General features: G+C 37.0%; 1 protein-coding gene across 7 annotated transcripts in view; it reads left to right on the top strand.

The window, feature by feature from the left end:
• ATP8B4 (ATPase phospholipid transporting 8B4 (putative)) overlaps positions 1-12,709 on the top strand; it is a 283,705-nt gene that overhangs the window by 166,986 nt on the left and 104,010 nt on the right. For all 7 annotated transcript variants that reach the window (XM_088839599.1, XM_088839597.1, XM_055437072.2 and 4 more), the window contains 3 exons: positions 3,196-3,284; positions 4,437-4,633; positions 10,688-10,896. In XM_088839599.1, coding sequence (XP_088695725.1) covers positions 3,196-3,284; positions 4,437-4,633; positions 10,688-10,896 — 495 coding nt within the window. The remainder of the gene's footprint in view (positions 1-3,195; positions 3,285-4,436; positions 4,634-10,687; positions 10,897-12,709) is intronic.

Genomic DNA, 12,709 nt, shown 5'->3' with positions numbered 1-12,709 from the left:
CCGAGCTGAAGATACACATTTGGTCTACAGATGTAAATTGGAGCTATGATCTTCGATTTCTCAGGGAAGGTGGGTTGAGAAGGAAGAGAAGATGGTCTATACTTAATTCTTAAGAAGTCTCACTGTTTAATGGTTGAGAAGAAAGGAGTGAGCATAATGAAAGACAAAGAAGAAGCTAGTAAAGAGGTAGGAGGAAAAGCAGAACATTGTAAAACAGAATCTAAGGGAAGAGTGTGTTTCAAAAGGATGAAATAGTCAACAGTGTCGAAGTCTGCTGAGAGGTCAAAGAAGGTATGGGGGATATAGATGACAATGCTGGATCTGTTTTGGTGGAGTGATTGGCTCAGAAACTAGCTTGAGAAATGAGTTGGAGACAAAGGATCAGAGGCTGAAGGATATAGAAAATTCTTTCAAAATCTTGACTATGAGGGGAAGAAGAGATGTGTATATCAACATCTGTGGCTATATTTAAATAAGTACTTAAGAACTCATTAAGCAGATTCTTTGCTAGTCTGTGTGTATGTATGCCTAAGAAATGTAAATTTTTAGCACAAAACTGGTCTGTCAATATTTCAGCTTTCAGCAATCACAAACTTTATTTGCCCTTTGTGATCTTTACTAAAAGAAATGCTTCCCACCCTCCATGTCCAGATGATTTTAATAAACGATTCTGGGAAAAAGTGGGTGGTCTTCTTTGCCCAGCATTGGCTGGGAAAAGGACACTGGGGTACAATTTCTAACTCAGGACTGAATTGTTATGAGACCCCAGTCTTTACTCCAATTGTCTTTTAAGTATAGGAGTCTTTTAAGAATGTTCCCATTGTTTCTTGACTTCTAGAATGATGTATAATTCCATGTGTACCTCTTTCTCTCCTTCCTCGCCTTCCCCCTCACCTCCTCTATTAAGTGGGTACATTGATTGGTGGTAATTGTGGGAAGATGGTGTAGAGAGAGAAGACTAGGGAAATCAGATATAATTAAAATGTGACCACTTCTATTGAGCATCTTTATTTATAGGGAATTTACTTAGAAATATAATCTAATTTACTTAGCAATATAATCTAATATTCTTTGTTAGTCATCTAATAATCTACCTCTAAAGCAGCTAATAATATTCTTAGAATTTCTTGAACAAGGCAGTTAGTAAATATTTAACATGGGATTTAAAAGGATTACTTGAAATAAATCTCAACACCATATTTAAGACAATTCTTGCCCTTACAAAAATGCATATCATATAAACAGTGTGAAATACCCAATAAAGATTTAAATTACTTGCTGTTGTATTGTTTGGAGTTTCTCCATTAAGGCCACCAAAAATCTTTTCTGGGAAACACATCCAGCATTTGATTTCTTAACTTTCCATTTTTGACTTCAGTGTTCTGAATTGTGTTTATTACTACATTCTTTTAAACATTTCCAAATCATTCCTCCATTTGATTAACTTTAATTGCTTCAAACTATAAGCACATCCATACATAATTTTTGGAAAATAGCATTTCTTAAATCTTTTAGCTACAAATTATGTCTGGATTTATCCCATTCTAAGGAGATACATTCTCTAGCAGTTTCCAAGATTGTTGTTAAAGACAGTTGAGAATCAGTTGTTTCATCATCAGTTCAGTTGCTCAGTCGTGTCTGACCTTTGGCAACCCCCAGAACCACAGCCCTCCAGGCCTCCCTGTCCATCACCAACTCCTGGAGCTCACCCAAAATCATGTCCATTGAGTCGGTGATGCCATCCAACCATCTCATCCTCTGTCGTCCCCTTCTCCTCCTGCCCTCAGTCTTTCCCAGCATCAGGGTCTTTTCAAATGAGGCAGCTCTTCACATCAGGTGGCCAAAGTATTGGAGTTTCAGCTTCAACATCAGTCCTTCCAACGAACACCCAGGACTGATGTCCTTGCAGTCCAAGGGACTCTCAAGAGTCTTCTCCAACACCACAGTTCAAAAATATCAATTCTTCTGTGCTCAGCTTTCTTTATAGTCCAACTTTTACATCCATACATGACTACTGGGAAAACCATAGCTTTGACTAGATGGACTTTTGTTGACAAAATAATGTCTCTGCTTTTTAATATACTATTTAGGTTGGTCATAACTTTACTTCCAAGGAGAAGGGTCTTTTAATTTCATGGCTGCAGTTGCCATCAGTAGTGATTTTGGAGCCCAAAAAAATGAAGTCTGACACTGTTTCCACTGTTTCCCCATCTATTTGCCATGAAGTGATGGGACCAGATGCCATGATCTTAGTTTTCTGAATGTTGAGCTTTAAGCCAACTTTTTCACTCTCCTCTTTTACTGTCATCAAGAGGCTCTTTAGTTCCTCTTTGCTTTCTGCCATAATGGTGGTGTCATTTGCATATCTGAGGTTATTGATATATCTCACGGCAATCTTGACTCAAACTTGTGCTTCTTCTAGCCCAGCGTTCCTCATGATGTACTCTGCATATAAGTTAAATAAGCAAGGTGACAATATACAGCCTTGATGTTCTTCTTTTCCTATTTGGAACCAGTCTGTTGTTCCATGTCCAGTTCTAACTGTTGCTTCCTGACCTGCATACAGGCTTCTCAAGAGGCAGGTCAGGTGGTCTGGTATTCCCATCTTTTTTAGAATTTTCCAGTTTATTGTGATCTACATAGTCAAAGGCTTTGGCATAGTCAATAAAGCAGAAGTAGATGTTTTTCTGGAACTCTCATGCTTTTTCGATGATCCAGCGGATGTTGGCAAATTTGATCTCTGGTTCCTCTGCCTTTTTAAAAACCAGCCTGAACATCTGGAAGTTCATGGTTCATGTTTTGCTGAAGCCTGGCTTGGAGAATTTTGAGCATTATTTTACCAGCGTATGAGATGAGTGCAATTGTGTGGTAGTTTGAGCATTCTTTGGCATTGCCTTTCTTTGGGAATGGAATGAAAACTGACCTTTTCCAGTCCTGTGGGCACTGCTGAGTTTTCCAAATTTGCTGACATATTGAGTGCAGCACTTTCACAGCATCGTCTTTTAGGATTTGAAATAGCTCAACTGGAATTCCATCATCATAAACAACTTAATAATCCTACTCTTAATAAAACTCAAATTATTTTGGAAAAACATTATTTTCTTTTCAGGAATATTTTATATTCTTAGGAATTAATAATAATAATACATAATCTAATAATTTCAAAGCTATTTTTCTTTCCTTTTTTCTTTGTAGGTCCTGACACTAAACTAATGCAGAACAGTGGTAAGACAAAATTTAAGAGGACAAGCATTGATAGACTGATGAATACTCTAGTACTATGGGTAAGTTATTATAACAAAATTAGGCAATATCATAATAATTATCTTAATATGTTTCTTATATTCTGATGATATTTCTTTCAGAAATCTTCATTCTTCTTGTGGAATTTGTATTTGGAGATTTTGCATTTTGGGGCCTCGTTACCTCCAAAATACCTGCTTCGCTAATACTGATAGAGTATTTGCAAATGTAGGAGTTGACTAACAATTTTGAGGTTGCTTTCTACTTCTTTTTTGAATCTCAAAAGTAACCTGAAAAGTTTTACTGTATGTCATGCAGTATTTTAACTAATCCTTATCTTTCTTGTTGACTTCAAGGAAACATTGTGCAGCTAGATCTGTAGCCAAGAGACTTGACTAGTCTGAGACAGTCTTTTATTACTGATGTTTTCTTCCTTTTGCTTTTGTGCCTTGGGTTACCGTATAATTTATCATTCACCAGGATGCTTTTGAAGGTGAAAGAAGGGAATACTGTTAATATTACAGCTGGACAGTAGATGTAAACTGGAACTGACTAGAGCAAGTCAGGACATATGATCTTCTTGTACTTCTGTGTGTGTGTGTGCACGCACGTGCGCTCAGTCATGTCCGACTCTTTGCGAGCCCATGGACTGTAGCCCTCCAGGCTCCTCTGTACATGGAATTTTCCAGGCAAGAATGCTGGAGTGGCTTATCATTTCCTACTGCAGGGGATCTTCCCGACCCAGGTAGGGAACCCATGTCTCTTGTGTCTCCTGCATTGGCAACAGATTCTTTACCATTGTACCACCTGGGAAGCCCTTAATCTTTGGAAGCCACTTAAACATATGCATACTTCACAAATAGAGGATGTGAAGTTATTAGCTTTGTGGTCATAAACAAGTTATATAACCTGTCTGTTTTTTATTTTGTTTTTGGCCTGTAAAGTGTGAATGGTTTTTTCCTATCTCAGAAAGTCAATGGGAAAATTAAGTGAGAAATGTATATGTAAAATATTTAGCCAAGTTCCCAATGTAAGCATATTACATTTTACTTATATGATTAATGATAAGTTAGATGAGTTTTGTATAACTTGATTTTCAAATAACAATTGGAATTAGAAGTGTAATTGCATTGTGTTGATATGACTAGTTGGGATTCAAGTTAACCTTAACTGGACTTCTATACTCATTTCAGATTTTTGGGTTTCTGATATGCTTGGGAACTATTCTTGCGATTGGAAATTCAATCTGGGAGAATCAAGTTGGGGACCAACTCAGAACTTTCCTCTTTTGGAATGAAGGAGAGAAGAACTCTGTGTTCTCAGGATTCTTAACATTCTGGTCATATATTATTATCCTTAATACAGTGGTACCCATTTCATTATATGTGAGGTAAGATGAGAGTTTGTTCTTTGAAACCATTTTGTCAAAAGGCTGTGTTCTATGTAATCATTTTTGTTTGTCTTAAAATTACAGCAGTGAGATAGAAGTCTCTAACTGCTCATGATCTGCCACATCTGTTACAAATGAGGCAACTAAGCTGTTTAATCTGCTTAAGTTTTACATTTGCAAATTAACAATAGATGCATTTTATTTTCTTCTTGATTTGATTTGGTTTCTTAGGAATGTTTTCCTCTGGAATACATGGACTACCGTGTAGTCTCATGCAACCTAATGAATTAGAATTGGGTTGATGTTGGGAAAGAAACAGAAAAATATTCGGGGGGATCTATTGAGATGATGCCTTCTTGGTACTAGTCTGGCTCCAGACACCAGGATTTAGACCCCATGCTACCACTTCCTAGTTCCATAACCTTGAGCAAGTTACTTTACTTCCTGGTACCACAGTGTTCTTGTTTTATACATGGAGAAAGTAATAGTTCTACTTTAAAAGGCAGCATAGAGAGTAAGCAAACCTATAATGCTCTTAGACAAATGCCTGACACATTATAAGAGCTCAGCGAATATTAATTTTTTCTCTTTTTATTAGTAACTATCAATGAATACGTGAAGGAATTGAAATATAGTCGTTGGTGCTTATTCATTGTTGAAAAAGAAGTTTGGCTTATCACTCCCTCTACAACTTGATTTGTCCTTTCTAGATTTGGTCCTATAAACTAGAGCTAAAATGGTCTACCTATCTATCTACACATAAGCACTCTGTGAGTGTGTGTGTTGACGTGTGTTTGATAAAAGTTAGAAGTTGGCCCTAGAATCTGTATCTGAGACAATTTTGATCCTAATCCTGCCAAGACAGAGGTGGACAATCCCAAAGACACTGGAGCCAAGATGAGACTTGGTTGTTTGACGTTCCTTATCACCAGTATTTTAACAATACACAAAATCACCAGCTCTAAATCTCTACTAATTTTTACGAGCTTCTTTTTCTCTCTTTCCAAAATCCTAGCTCTGATGAAGCTAGGGAAGTTTAATGCACAAAATCCACCCTTGTTTTGGAGAGCAGTCAGGAAACTGAAACGTCAAGTTGTGGGAAATTGACTTGAAATAGTGGCATGTGGCCACAACACCACAAATTACTTTGGCCCTTTTGGAACTGTGGTCAGAGTGGGCTCTATTTAAAATGTATCCTACTGGCTTGTCTTTGATTCTGAGGACCTCTCATGCTTGTATCCAGTTATAAAGTCTGTAGTAAATCTTGCTCTTTGCCAGAGGAGCAATGGTCAGCTTTTTAGCTTTCCTTTTATGTGGAAACGAACAATAGATGCTCAGAGTGACTTACCATCTGCACATGTGCAGCTTCATGTGTCCTCACAAAGGAAGTATATTCCGTATATACTCTTTCTTTGAAGTGTATTGGCATTTTTCCTTTTATGATTTCTAATATTGTTTTTTAAAGACCAAGATTCCCAGGTCCTTTTTCCTTCTAATGTGTTCCCTGCAGTGGCAGAAAGAAAACCTGTTTGGAATAGTCTAAGTTCACATTCTTGTATTATCATTGCCACTAATAGCTGTGTGACTGTGGAGAAAGTACCTGGCTTCTCTGCGCCTAGTTTGCCTAGGAAATACTTGCTGTAAAATGAAAGAATTAAAATAATTGACTTCTGAGTTACTTTCTGCTCCAAATAATATCACCTTACCTCTAGACAATTAACGTAAAATAAACATTTGTATTTTACATAAAGTGCTTTCACATACATTATCTCATTTATGTCTCCCCCTCCCAAAATTTTTTGAAGTCATTGCTGTTGAACTTCTTTCATAAATGAGATGATTTTCTCAGGATTGTAAAGCTGATTAGGGACAGAACCAAGATCCAAACCCAAGTCTTCTAACACTTGGCACAGTGTCTATGTCTAAGTTGTACATGATTTATTAATCAGCCAAGACATCAAAAGAGACTAGAATTTTCTACCTGCTGGTAAGCCATAGTATTGATGAAGATAATGTAAGCTTTTTTCCTCACCAAATAAGAACAGTGATCTGAGTTTAGCTTGACAAAAAGTTGAGGCAAAAAGCATTCTGGGGGATTTCAGGTTGCTCACACCAAGATCTGGTAAAAGAGAAGTACAGGTATTTCTGATTGGAGGGATGAAGGTTCTCTACAAAAGTTTTCAAAGGTTCAAGGAATAAATTAGTGCTATGTCACTTAAGGATAACAGTGCAGAATTTACATTGAATGGTTAACAATTCCATGTGAGCATAATACGTTGATTTTGGCAGGGTATTTCTATGCTGTCAGTTTATCTATAGTGTTAACCAGCTACAGTTTTTTAATACATCATCTTAAGAAATGTAATTGCTGTACTCCCAAGGAATTAGCTTTTGAGTGTTTTTTTTCCAAAGCGAAAGAAACTCGTTTCCATGTTGCTTATTTTGCCATGGAATGGGGGAAATCATAAGCCCTGTTCTTTGAACATCCAGGCAGAAAACACTAAGCAGTTTGATTATACTAACTCTGGAACATTTGTCTCCTCTTCTCTGCTATTATAAAGCAAAGGGCTGAATGTTCCATTGTGACTCTTCTAAATCCTCCTTTTCCAAACAAAAAGGATACCTTCTTCTCTACAGACTATTTTAAGGTCTAAGCATTAAAATTAATTTAGAATACGTCCACCAACTTGAACCACAACACAGGATTAAATTCTGTTCTCCATTCATTTTGCTTAGATTTTTAGGGAGATGCTTTACCTTTAAATAAATGAAAATGTCAAGTGATTGAACAGTTACTCGCATTATGACAACGCATAATGCCATTTTTTATGGCACTCTCCAGGTCTGGTATGCATTGACTTTACCAGATACCTGAATTCTAATCTTGGTTCTGTGATTAATTGTGTGACCTTGGGTTATTCACAACCTCTGTAGGTCTTAATGTCCTTACTGGTGAAATTGGGGAATAAGGGGTCAGGATTCACTCATTCAACACTAACTGACTACCTATGACAGGTCAGGCATTGTGGCTAGTATATGATAAGTGCTAATGCTTTCTGAATGAATGGAATAGAAAGAACAAAGCTGATTAGAACAGCTAGCAAGGAACTTACAAGGAAGTGGGGTGGGAATGAAATTAAGATTAGATTGTAACTGGGTAATGTATAAATTGGAGAAGGCAATGGCAAGCCACTTCAGTACTTTTGCCTAGAAAATCGCATGGACAGAGGAGCCTGGTGGGCTGCAGTCCATGGGGTCGCTACTAGTCGGACATAACTGAGCGACTTCACTTTCACTTTTCACTTTGATGCATTGGAGAAGGAAATGGCAACCCACTCAGTGTTCTTGCCTAGAGAATCCCAGGGACGGCAGAGCCTGGTCGGCTGCCGTCTACAGGGTCGCACAGAGTTGGACACGACTGAAGCAACTTAGCAGCAGCAGCAATATATAAATAAATACATGCAGAGTATCACATTTGTTTTTATGATTCTACACAGTTATAGTGTGTTTTTTTAGTTTGTGTGAAAAAAAGTATTATTATTTAAATAGAAAATGAACTGACACCATACCATTTCTGGGGAGGGAGATGTAGGTATGTCATGTACTTATAGAACTAGATGTATAGGATTTAATGTGCAGAAAGAACTTGGGTGTCATCTTTTGTCTTTAAGGAAATAAATGTTCAGAGTTAGCATAATCAGGCTGCTTTCAACTTAGTTTACAGATGAGAAAACCAAAGCTTAATTCCCACTAAGATCAGAAATAAGCTGTGAGTCCTTGCTTTATCATTACTACTTTATACTGTTCTGGATGTCCTTGTTAATGTACTAGGTCATGCAACTAAAATATTAATTTAAAAAAATGAGAAATGAAACCAAAATAAACCTTTTAAAGAGGAAGAGCAGAGAAAATGTGATTATAAACCTTGAAAATCGAAAGAATAACTCTGTAAAACTCAGTAAAATAATTCAGTGAAATGTTGAATTTTGTCACATAATCACTTTTTTTTAATATTGAGGAAACTTCTTTTATTAAAAACACTTTAAATCAAAAGCAATTAAAAATTATCTCATCAATAAAAAGATAAAATGTCTATGAATAAATCTGTCAAGCTATGGTGTGGACCTATGTGAAAACAAAGCAAAACAAACCAAAACTCTTTACCAATGGAAGTACTTTTTCAAAGTTGAACTCCTGGGAAGATTTATCCTTCTTTAAGTTGTATTTATTATAAAATATTCATTCTTTTCAAATAATTGAGTTTAATATAACTTTAATAAAAGTCTCCAGTAAGTTTTATGAGAAAGTTGATACAGTGATTCTAAAGTTTATTTGATGAACACATTGATTTTATCAAGAGGAATAAATTAGTGATTATAGGTAAGAATTTTTTTAAAAGAAAAGAATGAAGATTTTCTTACCTCATACGCCAAATTTTATAAAGTTACAATAATGAAAACATGAGATAAATTAAATCACACATTAAGGAACAAAATTGAAATGCCTGAAACAGATTCTAGTGAGGAAGTAATTTATATGTGACATGGAGTCATCTTAACACAATAGGGGAAAGGATTCATTGTTCAACAAATGGTGATGAATACTGCTGCTGCTGCTGCTAAGTCACTTCAGTCGTGTCTGACTCTGTGTGACCCCATAGACGGAAGCCCACCAGGCTCCCCCTTCCCTGGGATTCTCCAGGCAAGAACACTGGAGTGGGTTGCCATTTCCTTCTCCAATGTGTGAAAGTGAAAAGTGAAAGTGAAGTTGCTCAGTCGTGTTTGACCCTTAGCGACCCCACGGACTGCAGCCTACCGGGCTCCTCCATCCATGGGATTTTCTAGGCAAGAGTACTGGGGTGGCTTGCCATTGCCTTCTCCGGTGATGAATACATTTGGTAAAAATTGAAATACATTTGGTAAAAATTGAAATTAGCTTCTCACTTAGCAGCAGCATGCATGTCATACTTCAGAAAATTCTAATTGAGACAAAGAATTAAATGTGGAAAAAATTAAAGAACTGGAAGAAAAGTATAGATATCTATATATATATATATAATCTTGCCATAAGGAAGGCTTATCTAAGCAAAAATTCCCCCAAAGAAGCTATAAACAGAAACTATAAACCATTGATAAATTTGATTGATTAAAAAGGGAAAAGTTCTCTGTGTCAAAAATAGTGGAAACAGAATTAAAAGATGAATGATACCTGTGTAACATATTGATATAATGTATATAGATATATATTCCATATATACAAATCAATAAGAAATACACTAATACCTGAATAGGAAAGATGAACTAGGAAGGTAATGCAATTAGATAATTCCAGGAAGACATATAACTGGCCATTAAAACTTGAAACAGATATTCTATTCATTGATAAGAAAAGAAATTCAATAAACAGTAATATGATGCCATTTGACTTGGCATAGACTAAAAGATAATTTTCAATAATCTAATGGTAGAAACTTACATTGTTGTAATTTTTTTGAAAGTTGATCTGGCCTTGTGTATGACAAAGACTGAAAAATATTATACTCTTGGCTTTAGAAATTCCACTTCTGGAACTGGAAAATCATAAATTACTACTAGATCACAAGACAATGCTCTTTTTCTGGTAAAAGGGCAAAGTAATATGACAGTATACCCTGTTTTTACTCAATATCTACTATGGTTTGCTTACTGCTTCATGGAGGTACTCCTTTCTACCTCTTTTGGTAAAATGAAGCCACATCAAATAACTGGTAGGCTACACAAGAAATCTCCACTGGGCCTGCGCCTGTTTAATGTAAATAGAGAAGCATGGAACTTTCCTGAAGGCTTTATGCCAAGTCAGCCCATTGTTTCAAGGTGCTACAAGGAAATGACTTTCAACATTTTATGAAAAGACTCTGCTGAGATGCCTCAGAAGGTCACTAGGACCTGGAAACAGAGCATTCACACTTTCTTCTAAACTCTGAAGACATTGGCAGACTTCTTGCTTTGGTAAAGCTTCATATGTTCTGAGATTGATGGAGTATTTCTCTCTTTTTTCCATTTAAATGGATGAAAGTGTCGAAGTAATTCGTCTGGGACACAGTTATTTTATAAACTGGGATCGGAAGATGTATTACTCCAGGAAGGCAACACCTGCTGAAGCTCGAACGACCACACTCAACGAGGAGCTAGGCCAGATTGAATATGTTTTCTCTGACAAGACGGGTACCCTCACTCAAAACATCATGACTTTTAAAAAATGTTCCATTAATGGGAGAATCTATGGTAAGAGGAAACTTTCCTTTTTGTTATTATTGTTAACAGTCCTGAAAAAATTAAGAAACCCTATTTTTTTAAATAAAAAAATCTCTGGCTTTCTTATTAATATGGAGACCACCAGCATCTACCAGAGTGGTCGGCAGATAATATTTATTATCTAAATATTTATTGGGTGAATGTTGAATAATTCCGATAAAGCTTTGGATCTGTTACCATTCATGTAACCCCATGAGGGTTAGTTTAGATACTGTCCAAGGTTCCTTTCATTGCTCAAACTGTGTGATCCGTGGTGCTTAATAGACCCATATTCCAGGGAGAAGGAGTTCTTCAGAGCCTGATTTATCTCAGTAAAAGCAGTATTTTACACTTCCTTCCTAACAGCCCTCAATTGATGTTAGTGTCTGTGTTTATAAGAATTTACGATTCATTCCTGAAAATTCACACTGCACAGGGTTACCTGTGACCCTTGTCACCCTGACTTAGGCCAGTTAGCAGACAGTTCCTTCTGCTGAGAGCATGGAAGCTCTCCGGAGGACTCCTGTCAGGTTCCTCTGGATTCCCAGTATCACTTCACTGAACTCAAGTGTCCAGTTTCTCAATACAAAAATCTCAGAAAGTAAAGAAAACCCAAGGAGAGAGAAAACTTTCCTTTGTCTCCTGATTGGAAACTTCACACATTGCCAAATATTTTAAAGTAAGATTTGATCCTGAGCAAAACCGAGAAATGTAAGTTGATTATCATACTCTCCTGCCTTTTGACCTCCCTCTGCTATTCCACTTCCCATAAACCCTGGTTGCATGGTTTCCTCACTTCTATTCTGCCCACACCTGCCCACCTTTCTCTGGTAGTAGACCAAATAATATTCAACCTGGATTTCCACACGGCCTCAGAGCTTGTGCATTTTTCTTACATCACTATTAATAATATGAAGATGCTAAATAAAATAGAACCTTTTCTTAAATTTTTTTCTCTTGATATTATTTTCAGACACTTTTGATAAATACAACCCAGGAGCAGTTTAAATAAAAAAAAATTTTGTTAGCGTATTGGAGTCATTTTGACTTTTGTAGGCCTCTTGTACTCTTTTGCCATGGCACTTATTGGTAATATAATAGAAACAATATCACTTCTAGGAAATTACCCTAAGGAAACTTTAAGACATGTGGCCCAAGATTTATTTGAAGATATGCTTGTCACAGGGGCTGTTTTTAGAAAAGTCCCTGGATTTTCACAATATATATATCCCAAGATCTTTGCAAATCTCCAGATTTACAAATCCTATGATATTCAGTTCAGTTTAGTCACTCAGTTGTGTCCGACTCTTTGTGACCCCATGAATCACAGCACACCAGGCCTCCCTGTCCATCACCAACTCCCTGAGTCCACCCAAACTCATGTGCATCGAGTAGGTAATGCCATCCAGCCATCTCATCCTCTGTCGTCCCCGTCTCCTCCTGCCCCTAATCCCTCCCAGCATCAGGGTCTTTTCCAATGAGTCAACTCTTCGCATGAGATGGCCAAAGTATTGGAGTTTCAGCCTCAGCATCAGTCCTTCCAATGAACACCCAGGACTGATCTCCTTTAGGATGGACTGGTTGGATCTCCTTGCAGTCCAAGAGACTCTTAAGAGTCTTCTCCAGCACCACAGTTCAAAAGCATCAATTCTTCGGCGCTCAGCTTTCTTCACAGTCCAACTCTCACATCCATACATGACCACGGGAAAAACCATAGCCTTGACTAGACGGACCTTTATTGGCAAAGTAATGTCTCTGCTTTTTAATATGCTGTCTAGGTTGGTCATAACTTTCCTTTGAAGGA

Source organism: Moschus berezovskii, chromosome 9 (genome assembly GCF_049115385.1).
Source record: "Moschus berezovskii isolate FMDL1 chromosome 9, NW_MosBer_1.0, whole genome shotgun sequence".
Taxonomy (NCBI): Eukaryota; Metazoa; Chordata; class Mammalia; order Artiodactyla; family Moschidae; genus Moschus; species Moschus berezovskii.
Note: the sequence above shows the minus strand (reverse complement) of the source record. Positions and strands in the feature narration are given on the sequence as shown.